Source organism: Hyposmocoma kahamanoa, unplaced genomic scaffold (genome assembly GCF_003589595.1).
Source record: "Hyposmocoma kahamanoa isolate Upper Pololo Valley unplaced genomic scaffold, ASM358959v1 62, whole genome shotgun sequence".
Classification (NCBI taxonomy): domain Eukaryota; kingdom Metazoa; phylum Arthropoda; class Insecta; order Lepidoptera; family Cosmopterigidae; genus Hyposmocoma; species Hyposmocoma kahamanoa.
The window spans coordinates 600107-627063 of record NW_020653850.1 but is presented as its reverse complement, the minus strand read 5'-3'; the positions used below and the strand labels follow the sequence as shown (position 1 = coordinate 627063).

The following is a 26957-nucleotide window of genomic DNA, read 5'->3' as shown; positions in this document are numbered from 1 at the left end:
GTCTTATTATCAGAGTCGTCGATAATATTTCAAGCCTTATGTTATTTGTTTACTGATACGTGACGTCTAAAGAAATCACATCATTGGATATTTATAAAATAAATATTTATGTATTATATACTATATCGATATTGAGTAATATTTTTAAAGATCCATTGATTTAGAACCTGCCCATAAAACTATTTATTTTACATGAGAAATTAACGCGACAACGAATTTTAATAAAAACAGTACTTATTGGTAGTTTTACAACGTAAGTAATGAGATTTGCATAGTCTAAGGGTCGTATTCTAGAACTCTACTCAATGCTCAAGTCAGGATTTGAGTATGGTTTAAAGCACTCGAAATCACACTCAAGTACCTGCCATTAGGGTGTTTCCATTGCAATCCTGACTTGAGTATGATTTCAAGCACTGGAAATACGATCCTAATGGCAAGGACTTGAGTATGATTTTTAGACTAGTCCCAGTTCTGCAGTGATGCTTCATTGCATTACACGTATAAATTTCCAACAAAAGACCTAGGGTCGTATTTTAGAACTCTACTCAATGCTCAAGTCAGGATTTGAGCAGACTTGAGTATGATTTCAAGCACTGGAAATACGACCGTAATGGCAAGGACTTGAGTATAATTTTCAGTGCTCTCTGCAATACTCAAGTCCTGACTTCAGTATTGAGTAGAACACTGGAATACGACCCTTAGTTTGTGTGGTTGAATTTCACTCCGAATTTCAATGGCACTTTTTGAGTGATTTTTGTAAAATCCTTTTTTCTTTTGGTTTTAAGGTTTTAAACGTACAAATAAATTCAGGCAATGTCAATAATTATAAAATCACAGAAATATTTAAGTTAAATACAACAAAAAACGATATTTTAGGTTACACGAATGAGATTGCAGTACCACGGATGATTTTCTCATAAACATAAATGAGAAAGACGGCACAGTAATGAGAAATTATTATTACAACACACATTTTTCGTACAAAAGAACATTTAACATGTAACAAATATTTTAATATAACTTCTTGTATCAAAATCCTTCTCATCTGTGTAAGACCATCTATCTATCTATGTGTAATTAATAAATAAATCTAAATAAGTATTTTGTTAATGTCATATAAACTTTGTTGTACATCAATATATCATCAGCATCATGATCAGCATCATTACCATTCACATGATCATCACAATCATCGTCATCATCACCACCATCATCATCGTCACCACCGTCATCACCACCACTATCACCTTCTAATTGTTATATTTCAAGTTTGGCCTAAAGTAACTATTTGACTTAGAAGTAGACAAGAATGAGAGCGACAATAATGATATTTGGATACATTTTTAATTGTCAAGTGTGTAAAATATGCTGGACCGTTATAAAAGTGCATGGATTTTAAAGTTCCCTTTGTCCGATTGATGTAGAATAAAGTTTATAAAATAGTTACTTAATACTTATTTAGACAGACTGCTTTATAAGAATGAGAACGATTTAGTCACTAGCGCTGAAATTGATATTTAGGTTGATTTTTTGTTAAAACGGAGATGCACAGGTTACTTCACTGTGTACACTCCAATCCGACAGGAGCCCCTTCTCACGTGTACGAAGGGTGAAGGTGATGCGGTATGAACTTTTGGTATCAGGAGGCTTTTAATTGAAGTGACACTAATGATAAGAAAATTTTTAAACACATTTTGTATTCCCAAGAAAACATGTTTGTTTATAATAAATTGGAAAGTTATGGTATGTATTCGACGTTAGATATCGAAAGTTATTAGAGTTTGTCCTCGATAGGAAATATTGTTTTTCCACGAGTGTTTAATTTTTTTTTCTTCTTTTCTTAAAGTTAGGGCGACGTGGAACCTGCTCCCATGAATGAGAAATTGCCCACTTTTTTAATTTTTATTTATTACTGTGACGTCGTAAAATAGTTTTTTTATATGTAACACAGACTCAGTAAGCAAGCAATCATATTAAATAAATAATGCTTAGCATTCATGTAATAACATAAAAGTTATTGAAAGGGACACATTTTTGGATGTTATCTGAAAACGACCCGTGTGCGACGATCTAGAACCAATTTTATTGTTTCGGATGATTTCCTGACTGGTGGTAACGACCACACGAAAAGATATATATTAAAAATGTCGCATTATGTTGAAAAGGGATACCTATGTTTTTAATTGGATCACAAGTACTGGTGATCGCAGACTTCGAAGATTTAAAGAATGTATGTACCTTTACAAGAGAGGTAAATATAGTAATGATATGAATTCAAGACGGAGAATAAACACAGTCAAAAACAATAACTAGAGAGATAAGATTGCGTGTTGTTGGCAACAGCTGAATGTTTTTAATGAGTTGATAATCAGTGTGATATGGTATTTGGATACTGATGAAATATTTTTAGGTAACGTTTTATTAATGTGAAATGTAGTCATGATTTAATGATAAACTTGATTTAATGTTGAACTTATGCACACTTTGTTTCATTTTATTTTTCTGCCAGGTTAAAGGAATAAAAAAAAATGGATTTTTGAATGTATCCGAACTTGACATGTGGCATAAGCGTTTTATTTTTTTCATGGCAACATTGTACTGAAAACGTCAAAGTCTTCATATTATGCCACATGTTATGCGATAAAATAAAGTAGTCACCAATTTGTACGTGGTCGAAGTAAAATAAATGTAGTTGGTAATTTTATAGACTAATAGTTAGTTTGTCAAATGGCAGTGCAGGTTAGAGACGGTTTATTGATATTTGTATTATAGTTTAGCCCAAAAAATGCCTTACTGGTATTACGATAAAAAGGATTTGCAGAACACGCCGTCCTTCCGCGATGGGATCAGCAACGAGACTGAGAATCGGTACAGGAAAGAAGGCGCCCGGTTCATCATCGACACAGGGTCAAAGATGGACTTAGGTTATAATACAGTTGCGACTGGAGTTGTTTATTTTCATCGGTTCTACATGTTCCATTCGTTTCGGACATTCCCGCGGTACATAACGGCGTGTTGCTGTTTGTTTCTGGCGGGAAAAGTGGAGGAGACGCCAAAGAAATGCAAGGACATAATTAAAGTAGCGAAGTCGTTGCTGACGGAGCAGAAATTTGCAACTTTTGGGGAAGATCCCAAGGAAGAGGTGATGACGTTGGAGAGGATCCTGCTGCAAACTATCAAGTTCGACCTGCAGGTGGAGCACCCATACGGATATCTGCTGAAATATGCCAAGTGCCTGAAAGGAGATAAAGGGAAACTGCAAAAGATGGTTCAGATGGCGTGGACCTTTGTTAACGACAGGTAGGGACATATTTTGTATAAAATATCTTAACTAATAAATATGTTTTATTCCTGTATTAATTGCATATGCTGCAATGCTTGCCGTTGTGTTGAAACGATTTGCCAATCGGGGTAAGGTGCACACTGTTTGTTGCCCAAGGTGCACCAGATATACAGGAAAAGAATGGTATGACATGTGGTTCCTTTTGTACACCCCATAATAAATATTTGCCTACATAAATTTAATCTGAAATAGGATTTTGACAAACACTCCTTCAAACCTAGTAGGACCCCACAATTTAGCACATCTATTTTAATTTGAATGTATGCAATATGAAGGACTGATAAATTTTATTTTGCAGTTTATGCACAACATTATGTCTTCAATGGGAACCAGAGGTGATAGCTGTAGCACTCATGTTCCTTGCCGGGAAACTCAGCAAATTTGAAGTGATGGATTGGAATGGGCGGACACCCAGGCACACTGCCTGGTGGGATATGTTTGTTGAAGACATCACTATGGACTTGCTTGAGGATATTTGTCACCAGGTGAATTTCACACAAGGTTTTTTTTTTGTAATATTTACGTTTATTAAATTTCACAATGTGTGACCATCATGCTTTTAAATTTTTTATGTAAATTTACTCCACTGTTATTGTTAATACAAAGATCGAACATTAAGAAAAAATTCCTTCGATCTGACTGGATTTGAATCAACGTCTTCCAGCAAACCTTGCAAGAAGCTATGCCAACCAAGCCATGGAATGAAAGTAGCGGACCGTACAGATCCTTCCATGTAGTTGCAGATCTTAGTTTTTAACGACTAAACCGCAGTGCCATCTGTGATAAATCTATGAAAACTTTGCTTCACTCAGCCAGGCACCTTTACAACTACCAGCAGCTGACTAGAGATGTCGCTTTAACAATTGTAATGTTTTGTTTATTAAAGTGACACTGTTTATGTCAAACTGTGTTCCATGGAGAAGTAAACTCCACAGTAGTCGGTACTGCATATTTTTTCATTGAGCCCACCACAGTCAAGACGTGTGTCCATATATTGTTTAAATTCACCTAGGATAATTTAGTTGTTTATGGTGAAATGAATTTTCCAACACAAGAAGAAATTCAATAACCTCTTTATTCCTGGTAGGACCAATTAATTTGGGAAATGAATTTATCTAAATTGGTTCTGAATTCCCTAGTTTGAGATCAGATAATTGGTGTAGCTGTAGACAACTAGAATATTATAATTATTGTTATTTTGGTGTTTTATCAGTTATTTTTATTATTTATTTATTTTATTTATACATTTTAGGAAAATTCACGGACAAATAATACAATTATAGTAAACTTAAATATGAGTAATCCAATGCCATTTACGAATTTCCACCTACATGAAACAATATACAGTGCTTAGCAAACCAAAAAGAGATTACAGGAAAATACAAAGAACGCAGTCAATAAATTTAAAAACAAAATAAAAATTACTTTCCTAATATAAATTTCCTATATAATTACAGATATACTTTTATTGGCATAATACAACACAAAACCATGCAAAAAATTTGTCATACAAATAATTATGTGACATATAATTACAATTAAAGTTAAAATAAACATACAAAGCTGTACAAAGCAGATAGTCTGGTATGGTCTGTGTTGCAGCGTCATGCGAACACGGGACTTAACTCAGCATATGCTGCAGTAACATACCACAGTGCTGGTTATCAGTAAGCATAGAGCTTGACGCCTGCAACAAATGCACAATAAAAAATATAAGTATAGTATAATAAATACTGCTACATATTACTTTGACTATTATTATATTTTATAATTAATACTTAAATAAATATATTTAAAAGCAAGGTAAGACAAATAATAATTGTGTCAAAATTCCTACATACTAAAACTCAAATATAATTTGACTGTAGTGTTATACTCCATCAGCGAATCTTTTACCTTGAAAATTATGTTCAAATTAGGTCATTTGTTGTTGTGTTGCAGGGAAAGCACACAGCTATGGTTATACAGATATGGTTATTTTTTATTTATATGCAGTATTGTTTCTTGTCTTAACATTGTTAAATATTATGCTAGTAAAATATTCCTACACTACCAAACTTCAGCTGCATTGTGTTGTTGTTGATCCACGAACATTCTGATTCTGGCATTAAGTATGATGATAATTGGACTGTTTGTGTGTTACCAGGTGCTGGACTTGTATTCGCCGCAGACGCAACCGTCAGGTGGAGAGTCACCCCCTCTGCCTCCACCAAACAAGCAGCCAAAAAACGACAAGAAGCCGCCCTCCGTTACACCGCCCACTTCCGCATCGCCTGTCGCGCCTACCGCTCCTAAACCAGTCACCATCACGACCCCTGTCAAAAATGGCGCCGATGTCAAACTGGAACCACCTAAAATAGAGCCTCCGATAAGGTTTAATTATCAGTATACGATGCCGCCGTATCCTCCAGTGTACGCGCCTCCTCCAACAATTCCGCCTCCGCCGAGGCTACCTATGTCGGGTCCACCTCCGATGTATCCGGAGCCGCCGCCACCCGCGTCGCGGTACCCCCCTGTTAATGTTCCTCCCCCGAACTACTTCCCCCCTCTTCCTGGTCGCGGTCCCCCGCCACCCGGCCCACCTCCCCCGCGACCGTACTATCCCCCGCCCTAGCGGAGGGCGGTTCTTTAAGTTTTAGGTTATTAATGTTTAATTTTTTACTGAAATACAATTTAATAGACTGAATTCTTGGTTTTCACTTTATTTACTTATTGTAATGACAAAATTGCAAAGGGGTGTTTTTGCAGAACGCAATAAAATATTGTATTATATTTGTATCATTTTTATTGTCAGTTGGTATATCACAAGTTTAGAAAATATTGCTGATGAATTTATTGATTGACACTTTTATGTATCCTAAGCATTGACTTACAATTATAAGGACGTCGGGTCCGCGCTAAAAAGTGTCCGCACTTGTAAGGCGCTAAAATCGTATGCAGAGCGCGACAGTCCGCTTTAGTCTTCATTTGTTCTACGGACAGCGCGATACTGCGATGACATTACAATTTAAATTTCGAATAGGTTGACTTGGGACATTTTTTTCGTGGTTTTTGTATTAGACCCGTCGTCCATTTATTTGTAAGTCAATGATCCTAAGTAATATTCTACATAACGGGACTTACAATATGGATGACATTCTTGTTTTTTATTGTATTGTTTTTTGTTATAAATTATGATAATACAATGGTCTAAACAAGTGGTACTAAAAATGTTTACTAAAAACAGGAAACCTGTTTTTAAGTCGACTTTCTTGGAGCCTTCATCATCCTGCATGATACAGAATAGTAAAGGCATTTTTTTGCAGAAGTCTATGCAGGGTGGTGAAGCTCGGAAAGGGAAGTTACAATACACTGATGCATTCAAAAGAATCCTTATACTCCATATAGCTTGACAATACTTGCAGTGACTATATTTTAAAAATACTGAAAACCCAAACAGTGCAACGAAAAATTCATGCTTCAAACTGAGCTTAGCTTATACAAAAACATCACTATCGTTAAATGGGGCTGCCGTACGACTAGAAAATACGAAATATTTTAAAACATATGAACACATCTGCACCAGAATAATTAATCATTAAAAACATTGTTTCTACAAGACGATTGCTGCAATACTTTCGTAGAATGAATTTAAAAAACTTCAAAAATAGACTAAACAAAGTTTAGAAACCTGACAGGTCTACGACACAGATTTTCGAAGGTATTTGAGAATTTTAACATTCTCGGCTAAGAGAATAGCTCTTTCAGATACTTTCTATGATATTTTTGATATAAATTCTGTAAATGTAACAATACATGGGAACAGTCTTTTCATTAGCAACCACTACCTTTTTTAGTACTCATTATGTTCAAAAGAATCTTATAAATGAATATTGGTGTTTAATCAATATAAGGACGTGAAGTATAATTTGCTTATGAACTTAATTTCCTGGATTTTAAAAATTGCCTAATATCGGGTATATGACACTAGTGCCAGTAGCTTTTAGTTCATGATTTTTCTTCCTTATACATTTCTGTTCCTTGTTCATCCTCTTCAATACCGTCTCGCCTCACAACCTGTTTGGCCACGGTATGTTGAGCACTGAATGATAACCTATTTTTGGAAAGCTTGTACATGCTTCCGCATGTCGTAGAGGGATTTGACGCCATAGAGAAAAACGAATATGTAACAACGATCCAATCTGACTCGGGTGAATGTCTCTAAAGATTTCCTGTATTATTCCACTACTGGGCACAGAACTCCGAAAGAATCACAGCAACGCCTAAAGCAACTACTTTACTACGTCTTACCATCTATGCAAGCGACTTTTGAGCGTAAAAAACGTAACTTATTCTTTTAAATGTGCTTCAAACTTTAATTCCTTGAGTAAAAATAAAAAAAAATCTTCAAAAACGTTAATTAACAATTAATTACTTACAATTGGATTATTTATAGAATTATTACATTTTTAATGAGCGTTTTAGTTATAAATAGATAAAAAGTAAGATTACAAAGGCACACGTTTCCATCAGATCGTGAATAATCTCCGATTTAAGGCACATCATTTCACTTAGACTCTACAAAGCACGTTACAAAAATAATACTTAACATATCGACTGAGCTATGAATATGCTTAAAACTTGAGAAGTATGACTGAATATAAATAATATTATTAGAAACTTTGGTCGTATCCACTTTAGTGCGCGATTCACTGCCACGGGGACATTTGATACGTACGATTCTAAGCTTCGCCGACATTTTCTTTAGTTTTATATTGTTAGGCACAAAGTTATAAAACCCTGTTTTTCTAGAGCTACGAATTAATACTTTTACTTTAACATGCGTTACATAATAATAAACAAATACATATACAGACGTCGGAAGTTTACAAACCTTATATTACATAGTTACGTTTGAATTAAAAAAAAATTAAATACTTATTATTGTTTATTCATTTCGTGGTATGAAAGGCCATGTAATGACTAGGATAGCAAAAAAGTGATGGTTTGATCGTATGGAAAGGGTAGATGCTAGGAAAATGACGTCACAAATTTATAGAGTGGAGAAAGGTCGACCTTGAGAAACATCTCAACCTCAAGTGAGGCTTATGCTAGAGAGATTTTAAGACTTCCGTGGTTATTCACTAAATGATTATCACTAATTTCAGGTTTCTTACTACGGTATGACTTCTTTTTATTTTCCCGATATTTCGGAACGGTTGCACGCTCCATGGTCACGGGTTGACTGGACGGCGGTTAACCGTGATGATGGTTTTAAACTGTCCAGTGCATGGAATCCGGTCCTTATTGCGTGCAGTAATAAAAACAAAAACACCTCGAGTTCAGTTTCGCGTGTGGATATAGTGAGTGTGGTTTGTGTGAAAAAAGTGAGTGACAATGGTAACGCCACAACAAATCGCGATGAAGCTAGTCGTCGACAGCGCAAGAGAGTAGACTATAAATATAGGGTAGACACATATGTCTGCTCTTAAAGTTGTCATCTGCCGCCGTCCAGTCAACCCGTGACCATGGAGCGTGCAACCGTTCTGAAATAACGGGAAAATAAAAAGAAGTCATACCGTGGTGAGAAACCCGAAATTAGTGATAATCATTATGCTAGAGAGGTATGTCAAGGACGTGGCGGGGTATGTCCGTAATTTCTGCCTACCACAATGGATACGTAATATGTACGTACGTAGAAAGTTCTATTTTCTGAATCCCAGTATATTACAAACAAGCTTATGACGTAGGTGCAATGGTAAAGATAAAAAAGGTAGTAGGATTTGTTAGGGTAGGTAGGGTATGTGTTGTGTCGGGGTGTAGAGTTGAGTGTACTGTGTCAGCAAAAAGGGCTTATATCGCAGTTCAGTTGAACTACAACGCTGATGATTCTGCCAGGTCGTAAACTGATTATCTAGTACTCAAAACATCAAGATCGTTCCCCGTTTTTTGCTTTTCTTTTCTGGGTGGTCGATCTGTCACCGTAATGAAGAGATAAGACGTGACAACATAATGTACGGCACATTAGCACATTAGCTTAGGTACTTATGAAATCAGAGGAGCTTATTGGAAGGCCTTAAACTTTCGACATCTGTTAAAAAGCTCGTTTAGGGCAATACAATATCAAAATACAACGACAATCTTAAACAAACAAAATATGCATACGAAATTCCTAACATTTTAATTATTGTACATTCGAAGTCCAATATTAACTATAATACATTTGAAAATACATTCATTTACAAAATAAAATAAAAAAGCACTGAGTTGATTTTATTTCAGTCACTTTCAGATGTGAATATTTCCATAGTTTATTTAATTCATAATTTCAATACTATTTTTCATTGAGTTTTGTTTTCTTTACAGAAAATAAACTTTATGTGTATCTAATCTATTGTTTTGTGATTAAATTACAAGAAATATTCTTTATTGCACATTGGGTAATAAAAAATTAAAAGAATTAATGCTGAGTTACTGTACATAAAAAAAAAATATATATAAAAATTGTTATAATGCTATAAGAACGAAGGCTACCATTATCTCACTCACTAGAATCAGTGCCGGATTAAGTAAGTACCTTGGGTGCCCTGAGAATTTTAAGTTATGTGGTGCCCCAGATTTTGTTCCTTACGTAAAATTTGCCTGCTGTCATAATTACATGGAGCGAGTTCTAAAATGTATGCAATTTTGAAAACAACTTGACAGTTCGCCGTCTTTAGGCAGTGGTCCGAAAAGGCAATAAGAAGTGGGCCCTTTTTAATAAAAATGTATCTGTATTTTACATTTTTGTATATTTTTGTTTTTGAGGTGGGTTTTGTGATTGAGTTCCGAGGAAGAAGCCAGAGAAATCGCAAAGGCCCAGTTCTGGAGACTTGGTGCCCCACGAGACTTGACGACCTAAATAGTTGCTTACTTAATCCGGCACTAACTAGAAAGCCTATATCAAGCCATGTACGTTCCATTATTGGCCTCTTTTAAGGCTGGGGCTAGGAAGCCTATTGTAATTGCCACAATAGTCAATCATGAGATCATAGTTTGTGTCATTCGCAGGTTATAGTACCTTAATATTAAAGGATTTTAAAGGTACGTTAATTTTTGCACCAGTGCACGCCACTTTGGCGTCATAATTGTTTGAGCGCCTGGCAAACGTTTAATAAAAATCTACCTTGTTTTATCCCGATTAAATAAAGGTGTATTTTGAAGTCATCGGAATAAGATTGATTTTTATTAGACGTACAGGTAGTACTGCCACTTATCGTTTGGATTGCGTCGAAGTCGACCGTACCTGCGGAATTAGATATTACAACGTCGGCGGTGAGAAATATGAACCTTGTTCGTCGGCGGCGTTCAGAAAGGTAGCCTTCGATAGTTTCGAAGGAGGCGGATCATATAAGCCTGGACTGCTGGAGATACCGTAGCAGGACTCGGTGCAGGAACTTGTACTGTTGCACGTTCTGGACGAGGTTCGCGCGCTGCTGGTGCAGCATGCCGATAGTGCGCGGGATGTCGAGCTCCTGGGGGCGAGAGGGCCGATCAGGCGCCGGGCGCGTGTCGGGCGCGAGTCGGGTGCGTGTCCGGCGGCGCGCTCACCTGGTTGTTGTCGAGGATGTGCAGCAGCAGGTCGGCGGCGAGCGCCGTGCCGCTGCGGCCCGCGCCGGCCGCGCAGCAGAAGGCCACGGGCGCGCCCGCGCCGCCCCGGCCCCAGGCCGCGCCGGCCTCGGCGTCGCCGGCCAGCCGCAGCGCCGTCAGCTCCGTGGCGAAGCCTGCACACGCGGCGGGTGGGGGTGGGTGGCGGCGGCCGGGCGGGGCCGCCGCGCCCTCGCGCGCACTCACCCAGGAACAGGTCGACGTCGGCGGGCGCGGGCTGCCGCTCGGGCCAGCTGGCGAAGTGCACGTGCCACAGCGTGCGCGCGCGCCCGCCGCTGCGCACGCGCAGGCGCAGCGAGCCGCCCCACGCCGCCACCGACAGCCCCAGCGCCGTCACCTGGAACTGCGCGCGCGCTCGAGTCTCGCCCGGCCGGTCCGCCCGGTCCCGGCCGGTCCCGGCTCACCTTGCCGAACTCCGCGGTGGCGTTGTCCGGGGGCAGGTACGGCGGGCGCTGGTCGCCGCCCACGAAGGCCAGCAGCCGCGCGCCCACCTGCCACGCGCACTCCCACAGCAGCGCGCACTGCTCCACGCCGGCCGGCGAGCTGTACAGCTTGGGCGCCTTGCCCGACCCCACCTTTATCACGACGTAGAAGCGCTGGGTGCTGCCCACCGTCATCTGCGAGAGCGTACAGAGCGTAGCCAATTTTTCTTTAACACGCCCTAGGGACACCCCGTATCGCGGACGCCGCGGACGCACGTAGGTATACGACCACAAATTACCCAAACTCACGAGAGCCGGGACCTCTACGTGGCAGCCCAGCATGGCAGCCGTTCGACCACGGAGGCAGTCGAATAGCTGCCACAGACGAAATAGCCTCGTTGCTCAATACAAATTTCTTCTACATATTTTCGTAAAGTTTATTCTAACGACGATTTAACATCGCAATCGAAGACGTTAATATCACAGCAGAGCTGCGCGTTTCCAAAAGCAGCCGGTAGTATATTTTATGAGCTGTAATTTAATAATTAACTAAATCGGAAATCAAAAAAAGCAACGTGAACGGGAGCACTCAATTACGCTTATTATTATATATTGCAGATTCCCCTGAAAGGAATGGGCAAGAACTAAACGGGTTAATACCACGGATACGGGTAGATAATCCACAGCGAAACCCGGGTGATGGCCCCGTAAAACGCTCAAAATTCCCTACAAGTAGACAATACTCACAGTCACATGTGAAGCGTTAATGTACCCGTGCGGATTGGCAGGCGTCGGCGCGAGTCGCACCCGGTTGTCCTCGTAGGGCAGGTTGTCGGAACTGAAGGCGTTTAAGGGCGCATGCTGCGGCAAGAGCGCCGTCCGGAATTCGCCCCCGCGCTCGCGGCCCTTCGGGATCTGCTCGAACGCGAACGACAGCTGCTCGTCCGTCATCTTCCGCTCGAGCAGTTGGCACTGTGTAAAAAGAAACGTGTGCCAACCTAGCTTTTTTTTTTTTTTTAAATGTATGCATTGCCAGTTGTCCTCCGACATAATCAGAGTCTTTTCATAGCTTGCACGGTCGTAATAATCATCATTTGACTTGCTATATCATAGGGGTCTGTTGTATACATGAATATACACAGTCAGTACCTTTAGGAGAGAAGTTGCACAGAGTCATTATAATAGTAACAGAATATTTACATGATTTTATATACTATTAGTATATTATTATTATAATTTTTTTTTTCCTTATTGTTGCTATTTCACCTTGCCTTATTTTATATTTCCTTAGATCTATCAACATCTGATGTTGATAGATCTAAGTTGTTGTTGACAACATCTATCTAATTTATTTACTTTCTATGATCTTAGCTATGTACTGTTTCATTTTTACTTATTTTATTTGTTTTATTTTTTATTATATTTTTTCTTTTTAATACTTTGTTTATTTTTTATTTTTTTTTATTTTTTTATTTTATATACTGACTGTTCTTTTTATTTGTATTACTTTTTTTTTCTATTTTAAAAAGGGTTTGCTTATTTACCTACTACATTTATGTCTTATGTAAACATCTGAGTATGCTATCATACTTAGTGTTTACATTTTTTATGCAATTCTTTCTTCTACTACTGTTTGAGTTTTGTTTCGTGTCATAAAACTACTAATTCCATTACGTAACCAACCTAGCTTTGGCGGGGCCGTAACAGAAACTACCGTTACCATATTAACTCGATCGACTAATCACTGCTCGGACGTTAGCTTCACAACTCGGGTCAAGATAAATTGGTTATTAACCCGTCAGTAAGGTCGGTTCTCAGCTGTCTGACAGGTGTGGTTTTCAGATATCCCACACACAAACACTTTAAGAATTATCGTTTAGGAAATCAACGCTAACACTAAAAAGTATTCAACGACTTCCAAAGCTGCACATCATTTAAAATTTTTTAAGACACCTTTAAAATTCACACAGAACCCTGCGGAATTCAAATGTTTTGTATAAAAGGTGAAATTTTTTAATGAATTTTCAAAAGCCGAAAATATAAAGTCGTCGACTTCACAGACGCGGTGTATCGATGTCAACAAATGAAATGTGAATGACTATGGCCGCCTAATACGCGAAGTCCATCAAATGCATTTGGATTCTAGGAGCACTGTATTAGAGTACATATAGTATCTGACTGATGAGAATTTACTAACTTCCAGGACGCAAATATTTAGTGACCTAAATATTTGTGTCCTTGAAATTAGTAAATTCTGTTTAATTTTAACCTAAGCTCGTGTATTTTAAATAAAATAAAACCGATTTGACATTCAATGAATAATATTACGGGTGTTGTTCTAACAAAGCATAATATTTTATTTATTTCTTGAGGAATAATAATCGTATGTTTGATCCACAAAAAAATCATCTATTATTTAAGGAAATTTGAAATTCTATATATTTTTATTGCTTATTTATACATTTTCTTGTAAACATAAGAGATGCATACGATAAAACGAATTTAACATTTTGAATAATTGTTTTTCTACTCCTGTAATTCAATCTGTCAATTATAATTTCATAAACCATATTACAAAGGCGCTTTTTTAGTTCTGAACTAAATTCTAATGTATATGGTACTGGCGACTACCAACAGAAATAAAAAAATTACGTCGTTTTTTTGCTAAAAAAGAGCCTCCGTAAACGCTTCACTGTGTTCCTGGACGGAATAAACTCACTAATGTGAAATTATTCATATTTAAATTATTTTATTAAATAATATCTCAAAATGTCATAAGAGAAAAAGTGGCAAAAAAGAACTATTTAAAAACAATATCAAATATGACGCTACACAAACGTTCTACTGTCTCCTAATTGGTTGAAATGTAAGTGGTACTGGACCAATCACGGACACTGCAATTCTATCTCTTTGTTTTTTTTTTGTAGCGTTTGTTTGGCTTTCATTTGAGATTGTTGTCGTGGATTGTTAACAAAATTATCTTTAAATATTCGTTGTGTTTCATTATTTTAATTTACCTTAAATCTCGTACCTATTAAACAAATTTGCGGTATCCTATTAACATGGTATTCGACTTTCCCAACCCACATTATGCAACGATTGCATAAAATACAATTTTTATTTGTGTGAACAGCTTTAGCATATATTGTTGTAAAGCATTCTGTTTCGATTTCCATTGTACGTCAAATAACCTCTCAACATCCATTACTAAGTGGCCATTTATCACGTACACGTTAAAATGTTTACGATTATTCAACCAAACATAATAAAATTGGACGCGCACGAAACTTACGGTTTATTATATACTACTACATGTAATGTTTACGTAAAATAGCTAAAAATCAAGGTGTGCGTTTTCCGAACAACATTTTTATTCACAGAGGTGCAGCCAGTATGCGTCTCAGGAATGAAATGTGATGAAAAATACAATTGCATGGTGGCTAACTTGACTATAATGCCTCAAATAGACCGTCGACTCTTCTAATAGACCGTCGCTAGTAATTTCTTATTTACCGTCCTTAATACACAATGTACTATTTTCTGTTTAAACGCTCTGCGGCCTTTGCAACTTTCTTTTTGTCCTTGCCGTTAGTTTTGTGCGACTCGCGATAACGGCCTACCTACGACACATCGACAAGTAAGTAAATAAGGCACGGCGTCATTAACAAACAACAGAAGTTACCAGAGTCTCCTTGGTGATGCTGGGCGGCAGCGGCTGGAACTTGGGCAGGCCGGTGGACCAGCGGTGCTTGTTGGCGGGCTGCGCGGCGCCCGCCTTGGCGCGGTCGCGGCCCAGCGTGGCGCTCTTGACGTCCGCGCCCTTCGCCGCCCGCCCCATGAACACGCCCCACCGCCGCCGCTTCTTCTCCTTGCCGGTCTTGGGCTCCGGCTCGCCGGTGCTGTAGGTCGAGTTCGCGACGGAACTCGACAAAGCACTCTCGGCCCCGCTGCCCTGCGACACGTTCGCGTTGCGGTCGCCCTGCCGGACGTCCGGGACGCTGATCGAGGTCACGTTGTCGCTCGTCTTTATCGTGTTGTTGTTCGACACCTTGCGGGTGGACAGGCTCTGGTACGGCGTCTCGTCGTAGTCTTTCTCGTCGGTCTTCAGCGACAGCCGGTCGATCGACAGCGCCACGTTTTCGAACTCGTCCTTGTCGGTCGACCGGTTCGAGACGGTCAGCTCCCGGGGCGCGCTCGACTCGCGGACGCCTTTGATGATCTGCGCGTTCACGTAATGGCCGTCGGGGTTCTCGGTCTTCACCGGCGCGCGGTAACTCGGCGGGTTGACGTTCGGTTTCAAATTCCCGTGTTTGTTTATCGTCGGGTGGCTGCCGTTCCTTTCGTTCAGTCTCGCTATTTCGTCGGTGGTCGTCAGACTCTGAGCTCGGTTTCTCATTGTGACCTTCCCGGGTTCGTTTTGCCAGGGCAGAGGTACGTTCTCGTATATCGGCTCCTGCGTATCGCTAAGCTTGCTCACTTGGGGTAGCACCAGATGCCGCTGGTACGGCACTCTGTGCATCGGCATAGAGTACATGATGTTCCCTCGTTCGTCACAAACTTTTTGGAAGTTATCGGACACGTGATGAGGGTCCAATATTATGTGCGGACTTGGATCCAGCACTGACGCCAAATTGTTGTACGTGCCGTGCGTAGCGGGCATTATGTTGGGTCGTCCGTAATTTAAGACGTTGTGACCGGGATTGATATATCCTAAATACTGTCTGTTTAGAGCGGTTCTAGTCGACACCAAGTCCGGACTTGATCCTGACACGTGGGAGTTGATGTACCCTCTGTGGTAGTTCAACGCTTGGCTGGCGACAGCGAGGTCGGGCGTGGAGTTTGAAGCTAAACCGTTGGAAGGGTACGGAGGAGGAGGTTTGTATACGTTGACGTAGTGTAGTTGAGGGTTGAGTTCCGTTTGTACGTTCGGGTTCATCGCGAACGGGTAGTTAGTGCCTACGAACTTGAGACCGTATGCGTAGTCGTCAGTTGCCGCTACTCCTTGGTTCATGGTATGCCTCGTAACGTCTGGGTAGTGGATCCTAGGGAATAAAGAGGTTTATTTAATAGATAGATACATGCAATTTCTTGTAGCAAAAAGCGTGGCAAGTCTACGAAGACACCTGGCGGAAAAACGCGTACGCAACGTCACCAGTGGGTCTACTCTCATTCTCCGTCCGAAAAAATAACTGTCAAATAAGTAATACTCGACCAAATTAAAAGACGCAAGATGCGAGTGAAGCTCCATACTTACGTGAAGCTCTATATTAACGTCAGACGGAGAACGACAGTAGACCCCCTGAGACGAACTGTGTGACATTGATAACTTCGCTTGAGAACATATATGATATTTTTAGGTCGATAACTTCGCCTGAGATCATCTATGATACATTTGTAGGTTGATAACTTTGTTATATAGATTTTAAGACTTTCGTGGTTATTCACTAAATGATTATCACTAGTAACAGGTTTCTTACCACGGTATAACTTCTTTTTATAAAAAGAAGTTATACCGTGGTAAGAAACCTGTTACTAGTGATAATCATTTGATAACTTTGTGCCGGTTGGTAACCGTGATATATTTATGGCTTGATAAATTTGTCCGAGACTAAGGGTCGTATTCTAGAACTTTATTCAATGCTCAAGTCAGGATTGCACTGGAAACACAAGCACTGGAAATACGACCCTAATGACAGGGACTTGAGTATGATTTCGAGTGCTTTAAATCATACTCAAATCCTGACTTGAGCATTGAGTAGAGTTCTAGAATACGACCCTTAGTGTGTTACATTTATTGGTTAATAATTTTGTCCGAAATCAACTATGATACATTTATGGGTTGATAACTTTGCCCGAGAACATCTGTGATACATTTCTGGGCTGATAATTTCACCCGACACCAACTGTGAAACATTTATGGGTTGATAATAATTTTACCCGAGAACATCTGTGATACATTTCTGAGTTGATCGAGGGAGTCCCTCGAGATCAAATGTGATAACTTATGGGTTGATAACTTACCGGTGTATATCAGGATGCGAACCATAGACTAGTGGTTTGCTATTCACCATGGAGGAGTGGGTATGGTTCTGGTACCGTAGTTGCGCCTCGGTCCTTTGCTGCTGGTACTTCTGTTGGATTGCTGTTTCGTAGTCTGGTGCGGGCCGGTACGAGGGCAGAAGGGCACTGCGGACGGAGATCAAGAGGCATAAGTATGGGCAGTTCTTTGTTAGATCGTTTATCCACGTTGTTGTTACGCGCTTCAACTGTTTTTGAATCACATGGAGACTTTTAAGTTCATCGATGATCAGAAAACATCGTGAAGACGCATATCCCCAAAAAGTCCCCAAGACATTTTCATGTGGAACTGTGCGTTAATTGAAGGTCAGGTCAGGTCTTACCGATTCCTCGGCGGCGGCTGGTCCGCCAGCTCAAGGCAAGAGGTGGAGTGCGCTCTGTGCGACGCCGTCAGCGGCTCCAGCCGCACGCTGCTGCCCAGGTCACGTGAGTCCAGCTCTTCTCGGCTGTCTGACAGACCATGATCCTGGGGATAAATGAGCAGTTTGCAAAGGTAAAGGATTTTTCTCCGCCAATCTTAAACCAATAAATTAAGTTTACCAAACAAATAATTTATCTCCTAGACATCGCGTCGTCATGCTTTTTTATTTCCTTGACTCAGCTATTTGTGGTTGCGTTCAGATCTTCCTTAATGCAGGCGTATGGGCACGAGGGAAACACCACAGATTACAGTCCTGCTTGTATTGTTAACATGGACTGAACCAAACAAATTAATTACCTAATAAATAAATCACTCTGAGTGAAAATCTCAGTATTTCATTGGGAAGTAAATTATACTTGACATCGTTGTTTTTAATTCTAATGCACAATTGCTACGAAAAACTGTAGCAATACCTCTCGATACTTTTCACCAAGAAAGCAGTTCCAGCGAACTATTTACTTTTACTTTTACACTGCTTCACTAAACAATAGAAGTCTTTATAAAAAATATACGCACCAATAGTGCACGCAACTGTTCTAACAACAAACAAAATACAATTCTCCACGCTGCGCTGTGGCGCTCGTCAACACCATAGACGAATCGATATCAAGCGGATTTGCACTTTATTGCAACTAGTCTAATTATAAATTAACATTGATACATATTTGCTTCAGATTCAGAGTTGTTTTCGATGCTAGGTTTGTTATTTGGATACGACATTTTGACGAATGAAAACGCGTCCTCCTCCAACAAGTGTGGTGGAACAACAGACCGGGCGGTGAGTAGTAAGTTTTTCTTTATCATATCAAGTTACAGTGTGACACGCATGAAACGCCTATCCATTGCCTATACATAACAGAAAGTACGAAAAGCGTAAAGATCCGTCCGAAACAATTTCTGTCAAATAACTAATATTCGACCAAGTTAAAAGACAATGGCAAGTATGAAGTTTCATTAGCATCATGCGTTTTTTTTATTGGGTCGTGTATTACTTATTGTACAGTTGTTGTTTCGGATGGAGAATGAGAGTACAGGGCCAGGTAGGCCATAAGTGAGGCGGCAATAAGTCCAAGTGTAGGAGTCGAAATGGTGAGACTTCGTATAATCAATTGAATCTGAACAATTGGCAGAATGAGAATGAACTTCGAAACTGACCAACGGAAAAAACTGATTCGAAATTTCAATTTAAAATGCGGAGCCCAAAATGTGATCGACCGGGAGCAGGAACGCTTCTAGAGCCAAGGTCGCTAATTTATGGAAAAATTGGTTGTAGAAGAATAACAGATATGTCAATCAACGTCAACAAATCAAAATATTAAAAACGAATTTTGTCCTCAGTGGGATAGAAGCCAAAACCTAGAAAATTGAATTGAATATGTTTAGAAAGTGAAATTGGTGAAATAATGCGTAATTAGTACTTGAAAAATATCAGTGCAGAGATAAACTATCAGTGCGATAGAATGTGTAGAGGTCTGGAAATCAGACTTGAAAAATGAGAAATGTGTCAAAATGAGAAAAATAGCTTATCAAGGCAATGGAAGTATTTTGGGCATTAATTGTATAGTAAATATTAGTTAGAACTCTTTCAGGAATCAGGAAAAGTAAGCGTGTTTCTTAGGAACGCGTAATGGTACAGATGAAGATGATAAGGAGTCCATGGCACTTATTTTTCCCGTTTTCTACACATTAACACAATTTTGGCAAAAAAGTTGATTGACCCATGAACTGTACAACACCTTTTCAGAGCAATGCCACCATAAAATGTTTCGGATACGCCCCGTGACGTCTCTATTCTAAAAACACTGAAAGTATTTAACGTTCGAGCGCAAACATATATCTCTACATCTATAAAATATTCCATGTACGTACGTCGCTGCGCTCGCGCAGGTGCCGTCGCGAATCAATGAATTATGACTGTTTACAACAGCGTTAAAATTGGCCACAGATAAAATGATAAAACGTTTTAAACGAGAAAGGTTACAATTGGATAATGCATACTTAATCATTAAAAACACGGTGTAATTAGCTTACTGGTTTATCTTAACGATAGAATGGCAGACAGACGATAGTAACGTATCCTGCGAGACATCAGAAACCCCGCCCTTATTATTGAACGATCATTTTAAGTATACTATAAAGCAGCAATTCATTTAAATTACCATTAAAATATTATATTTTCAAGAAATGAATAACACAGGTCCGCAAAAAATTATTTATAAAAAGTTCTGATTTCAAGAATGACATTGATTATTTGGTTTGTCCGCATAATAAGGGGAAACTTAATTTTACTATTACTTAACTATTTACACAACACATAACCTTAATATGATTGTAAGTTTTTTAACCGACTTAAAAAAAAAGAGGAGGTTCTCAGTTCGACTGTATGTTTTTTTATTTTATTTTTCTTTTTTGTATGTATGTTACGCGATAACTCCGGTATTTGTGCACTGATTTTCATGATTCTTTTTTGTTGGAAAGAGGGTGCCTCCATAGTGGTCCCATTTAATTATGAAGAAAATCATCCACCTTTAAGGGTGGCTGTTCACGCACGAAGATTTTTTTATAAATAGCGCTTAAATTTTATTATAAGGAGCAATTATTTTAATGGTTGATTTTACTATTCTCTAATTGAAGGCGTTTTTCTTTTCAATTCTCTCATTGAGTAGTGAGAACCGATTTTTATTATATATAGTGGCGAACTAGGTGATAAATCCGGGTTTGCGCTCTTTCCGGTAACCGATGTCAAAAAAACTTGGCAAATAGATGTAATTCCACGTACTTTTGAGGTCGGTTTTTTGTGTACTCTTTACTGAGATTATGTTGGAACGTTGTTTCCATCAAAACTTGTTTTAGTAGCATAGCTCCTTGTGAAAGAGTTCGTCCAGGGAACTACTGCCACCTTACCTATTTCTGCCGCCAAGCAGTAATATGAGTTATTACTATATTCCGGCTTTGAAGGTTACCCTTCATCCACTCTTCTTCTTACATACGTCTTGTAAACTTATATTTCAGGGTGACGGGCGCAGCGGCAAGGCCCCTCAGATCTTTGCGATATAAAGCTCTGAGCGGCACTGCAACTGTTATGGACAGGCGTGTCGTTTACCACCAGTGCACGACTTATTTGTCCCGTCATTTGGTATCATAAAAAAAACACTTGTCCTGTTGTGCATAGAACAATAACACAACAATACAGCAAAACAAAGGCTGATTCTTGGTGCCATCCTAAGCTTACCTTGTTTACATTGTCAATATTTTAATATTCTCTAGATTTCAAATGCTAAAAAACAGTTTGTACGTATGTCAAGTAAAGCTTGAAATGTTTAACTTTATTGTGTGATTTGTAGGTAAACTAAAAGTGATAGATTATTATTTTCATTTTCCCTTATCATCACAAAAAATACTACAGAGATGCACTGGGAAAAATTACAAGCATTTTTGCATTGCAGACCGGTGTAATTCGTCGTCGTTAACTGTACTTCCCAAAAACTACAATACGGGGTTACTCAAGGCTAGAGCGAATATGCATTTTTCGAATAAACACGTACCATTGTTAGCCACATCGTAGCTATAAACATCAGTGAATTTATGTGTCACGCGTACGTCTCTTTTACATTAGAAAAAATAATAATGAAGGCGAGTTGCAACAAGCGCAAATAGCTGTAGTTTAAAACACGCAGCACTTTCTTCGCTGCATTCCTTGCCGTTAGTGGCGCTGAAATGTGTCTTCATCGCCACATTTACGTACAAATGCTTATTATTCCAACTTAATATTGTTTGGTTTTGATGTAAATTGTTTCAGGATTTTCGTATCGTTCCCGACTCGCACTGGACCGGTATAAACATTCTGCATAAACATTATGAAAACTTTGTCAGCCGCAAGGCGGATTACATTGATTCAACTCCTTCGACGCTTTTATAACCTGTGTATTACATTGATATTAATGAATTTGAACGTAGTTAAATCAACAGCACCTAGAGTGCCGAGATTTTGATACACGGACGATTTATATCATAGAACTCATATAAATAGTAGCGGTAGAGCTCCATGAGAAAAGAAGAGAGAAAGATTATCAAAGGAAGTACTGCCACCATACCCATTTCTGCCGCGGTAATGCGAGTAATGTTATACGGTAATGTTATACGGTAATGTTATACTGCGTTCCGGTTTCGAAGGGTAAAGGTGCTGGTGATACTACAGGCACGCTGGATTTGTCGTCTTTAATGTTAACTGGTGCAGTGGAAGTGCCCACAGGGCCATTAGTCGCTACTAAACACGATTCTAGTGGCGGAGTCAAGCCACCAGTCGCAAACAATACTGGCTGGATGCGGTCGCGGCCACTAGGATGGCCAGAATCGGCCATTTTCCCGAATTCGTCATTTCGACGTGAAAATAGCGCATATTTTTAACTTTAGATTTCATCATCATCAGCCTATCGCAGTCCACTGCTGGACATGGGCTTCCCCCAATGTGCGCCATTTCGCCCGGCCCGGCCTTATTGCTCGAGGTATGTCGGTGACCTTAGTTCTCTGTCGGATAACCTCATTACGAATTTTATCCTTCAGAGAAACTCCGAGCATATCCCGTTCCATGGCTCGCTGAGCGACTTTAAATTGGTGGACTAACCGTATCGTGAGTGTCCTGGTCTCGGCTCCGTAAATTATAACAGGTAGGACGCACTGGTGACGAGAAGACTCGACGTGGCTTCCCAAACGCTGCCCATCCAAGCTGAATTCTCCTCCTGGCTTCCTTCTGGAAATTGTTACTACCTAACTGCAGAATCTGCCCGAGGCAAGTGTATTCGGAAACAACTTCAAGAAGGTGGCCATTTACGACCATGGGTCTCGGGTCAACGTGATCATTCATCATGACTTAGGTCTTGTCCAAGTTCATTTCGAGACCAATAAGTCGCGAGGCGGAAGCTAGGCCGTCCAGCATCTGCTGTAGTTCCTCCAGCGACTCCGCCATTAGGACTATGTCATCTGCAAATCGCAAGTGTGAGATGTACTCGCCGTTAATGTTAATGCCCATAATTTTCCTGTCCAGCGTCTTAAACATATCCTCCAACGCGGCTGTGAACAGTTTCGGGGATATGTCATCCCCCTGTCTCACTCCTCTGCGTAATCGGATGGGTTTCGACTGCTGGACCTGTACTTGGACATTTATAGTGGCGGCGTTATACAGACATCTCAGCACTTCGATGTAACGAAAGTCCACTTGGCACCGCTGCAAGGATTCCAAGACAGCCCAGGTTTCGACGGAATCGAAAGCCTTCTCATAGTCCACAAAGGCTAGACACAAGGAGCGATTATACTCTTTTGACATCTGTATAATCTGCCTTACTGTGTGTATGTGGTCTATGGTGCTGTATCCCCTTCGAAACCCGGCCTGCTCCGGTGGCTGAAACTCGGCGAGTCTTCTGGCGAGACGATTCGTAATGACTCTAGAAAACTTTAGATTTACTTTGATTGAAAAGTCACGATTGTTATATTCTAAAAGATAATACTGGTGAAAAAGACGCTATAAGCAGCTAAATATTTATTTCTTGCTAAAACCAAATTTTTTTCTAATAAACATTCATAAAATTCCCTAGATGTAGTTACTAAGTCAGACAGCACTACAGGCGGGTGGGGAGAAGCTGGTGGCTGTGGTCGAGTATGCGCGGGAGGCGAGTGACGCAACACTCCTGCGGCTTGTGGCTCAGACGTGGCCGCTCGAATGCTGAATTTGATTGTAAAATGTATGAAAAATCTCGTCTTCAAAAATCTGTGTAGTGTGTTTTTATTATTTTACGTAGTCTGTATACAATCGAATTTTGTTGTTGCTTTGATATGTTCACATAATATGTATACATTATATGTATATATATTATGTGAAATACGTATCAAATAGGTTATTTTATAAGATGCACTATTTACACTTTACTATGTATATTATTATCTCAATATATAACTTAACGCATAGTCGTTATATTTTTGCTTTCAAATAACTAATCCCTCTCGTTGGTCCTGACTGAAAACCAGGGCCTTAGAAAACTTTGGCATATGCTGAGTCAGCGCCGTTTCACTGCCATGACAATCATGTTTTGTTTTTTGTTTTATGCTCAATCTGTACTTGTGTTATATCAGTGAATACAGTGTTTATCTATCTATCTATATGAACTTGTGGTCGCGTTTAGTGGCCACTACAGTGGCCCAATGGGCGGACGCCCTATAGGTAGACATGACGCTTGCCATAATAAAAAATCGTTTCGAATAACATGAATTTATTTACTGTCTCACGCTGGATAGGTTGTTTTTAACATCGCCATTGACTTTGTTTACAGTAAGGTGCGTATTCGTAACACCGACGCGGTCCATTTACATTTACATATGCAGGTTACGCGGCTCCTTGCCAGTTTTTAGCAAATTTGTATTTGAATTAGAAAAGAATTATTTCTAGATAGAAACGTTTCAGACAAAAGTACTCAGCGTCTAATGTAAAATACAGCGGTGGCCCGTTTTATATTTTACGAAGTACAATACATTACATTGTTATAAAAACAAACGTCAATGTTACATTACTTTTTGCTTGCCTTAGCCTGAACTCACGTGTAATAGTAGATCAGAACTCTACCAAGAATAGCACGTTAGACACTCACCTGGAAGTTGGGCCTGTGTTCTTCAAGATGTGCGGGTGCCAGCGCGGGCTGGTGTCGCATGTAGAAGGTGTGCTGCTGCACACACATACGCCACACGTACTTTCCGTCCTCGGGGCTGGCCAACGCGAATGATGCTGACTCCGATTGCTTTTGGCATTCTATGCTGAAGGTTCGCTTGTGATTTATTACGTTTGTTATGTCCGTCCATCTGTGGAGATAATGGTTTATTCAGTTTTGGATTTAGATGAGGTGGAAAGGCCGGGAAAAGATGAAGCATTTCAAAGTAACTTTGACACAATAAATACACTTAATTCATTACGTTATGATTTTTTTAATAAAAAACTGACCTCAAAAGTTGGTACATTTATTTGCCAAGTTTTATTGAAATCGGTTATCGAAGAGTGCACGAAACCGGTTTCATCCCCTAGTTTGTCACCCTTAGAGGTGGAATATTTCCTACAAATTGAAATGGGACCAATACTGAGGTATCCCATTTCCAACAAAAATTATTAATTTTTTTATTTATTATGAATTATCAAAATCGGTTCACACATGGAGTTATCGCGTAACACACATACAAAAAAAACTGTCGAATTGAGAACCTTCAAAAAAGGCGTCTTTTTTTGAAGTCGATTAAAATAAGCAGATTATCTGCATCTCGCATGTAAATGTGAGATAATTAATTTAGTTCCAATCGAAAGTTTTGTGAATGTTCAGTAACAGTTTCCTCACGGCGCTTGTTTCCTCCTTTTATTGAAGCAATTACAATACATATTTGGTTAATGAACCTGTAAAGATGTGGCGTGTCGCTATTATCAGCGAGCACGCGAATGCCGGTGAGGGAAACGGCGATCGTGACCTCCTGGGTGCTGAGCTGATCCCGCGCCGTGAACATCTCCTGCCCGTAGCCACGGAGTTGCTGGCACGTTGTGATGAAGCCCTCCTCGGCTTGCGCCTGACGGACGTTACGAGAATGTGTTACGCCATGACGAATTTCGGTTCACATTACTCAAGGTTTTGTCGAGCAGTATACAGCCCATATACACTACTACTGAATAATGATAAAATTACTCGTTATGTATATTTTAACGAGATATTAAATAAATAATTAGGATTTAATTTATTGCACACGCATGTATTATGCAAATAATACATAATAATTATAATTTTGAACTATGAGCTACTCTAATTTTTAATACTAATGTTAGGTCCTTACCTAGGAAATTGGATTTTTTGTTATGAAAAATATACTAATAGAAGTATTGACCATTATTGTCGATGTACTTTTCCATTTTAATAGAAGTTCGTTCATTTTAAAGGCATTTTTTGTTGCCCCATCGGATTTGTATTTTTTCCTCAAGGTTATTCAAATTACGAAATGGAATGAAAATCAGCAAGGAGCAAGGTCTCGTGAGTATGATGGGAAAAGACGTAGACTAGAGCAATTGACAAGTCCATCGTCATCACTTGCAATTCTTCACAGTACACCTCTGCAGTAATTGCCAGGTCTCAAGAAGCTGTAATGAACAATAGATCCACCAAATACTCACAAGCAGCTTCTTTTGACTCAATTTGCGTTTGGGACATGGTTTGGCTACCTCCCCTGTGACCAAACAGTATAGTAATCGAAAACGGTATACGTTTTCGATTATCATACAAAATCCACTTTTCATCATAATATATATTTAAAGCCCCTAATTTTTTTGTTTTTTTTTTTATTATAAATAATAAGTGCGCATTTGACCTCCATCTCACCTGATGGAAAGTGATGACGAGGTCGACGATGTAGCATGCACACTAAATAATGCCTATTAACTCTCGCCTTGAAAAGGTCCAAGTTATAGCGTTCGGGAAATAATTCCGCAGGTAGGGAATTTTACTCATTAGCCGCTCGCCATATAAATGTGGAAGCGAAACGCTTTGTGCGAATCCTGGGAATATCCACAACATACAGGTGGAATCCCAGCCCACGTCTAGTCCCCCGATGGAAAGGGGAACGCGGAATGAAATTATGCAATTCCATCGCACACTCTCCGTGATATATCCTGTAGAATACCGATAACTTTAAAGCGATGTTCAAGGCTCTGCAGCTTTGCCTCTACAAATCCCGAGTTACCTACAAGCCTCTTGGCAAGCTTGTCGATTCAATCCAAGGTGGTCAGTTGGTATTTAGCAGAGCTGTCCCATAAGTGGCAGCAGTACTCCATACACGACCGGACTTGTGCTTGATACAGCAACTGTCTTGGTGTGAAGTAACGCCTCACCTTGGAAAGAATGCCAAGCTTCCTGGCTGTACTTTTGGTCATGGATTCAATGTATCTGCCGAAGTTCAGATTGGACGACAGGTCCATTCCAAGTAGACGGAGACGATCGGCTATCGGTATGGAAATATCACGAAAAGTCGGGAGTCAGGTGAACGGGTCTCCGTT

General features: G+C 39.7%; 2 protein-coding genes across 2 annotated transcripts; one reads left to right on the top strand and one right to left on the bottom strand.

The window, feature by feature from the left end:
- Nucleotides 1-2785: 2785 nt before the first annotated feature.
- LOC113229853 (cyclin-K) lies at nucleotides 2786-6457 on the top strand. The gene is made up of 3 exons (XM_026463538.1): nucleotides 2786-3300; nucleotides 3642-3828; nucleotides 5490-6457. The coding sequence occupies exons 1-3, from the start codon at nucleotides 2786-2788 to the stop codon at nucleotides 5955-5957; spliced, it is 1170 nt and encodes a 389-aa protein (XP_026319323.1). The 3' UTR covers nucleotides 5958-6457.
- A 2792-nt stretch (nucleotides 6458-9249) lies between these two features.
- On the bottom strand, nucleotides 9250-25495 carry LOC113229705 (tyrosine-protein phosphatase non-receptor type 21; the record flags this gene model as incomplete). Its single annotated transcript, XM_026463389.1, has 10 exons — nucleotides 9250-10836; nucleotides 10913-11085; nucleotides 11156-11312; nucleotides 11374-11586; nucleotides 12139-12363; nucleotides 15074-16433; nucleotides 17413-17577; nucleotides 17793-17935; nucleotides 24529-24736; nucleotides 25317-25495. Coding segments are annotated over 10 exons (2952 nt in total), but the record flags the coding sequence as incomplete, so codon positions are not given.
- Between the last annotated feature and the right edge of the window lie 1462 nt (nucleotides 25496-26957).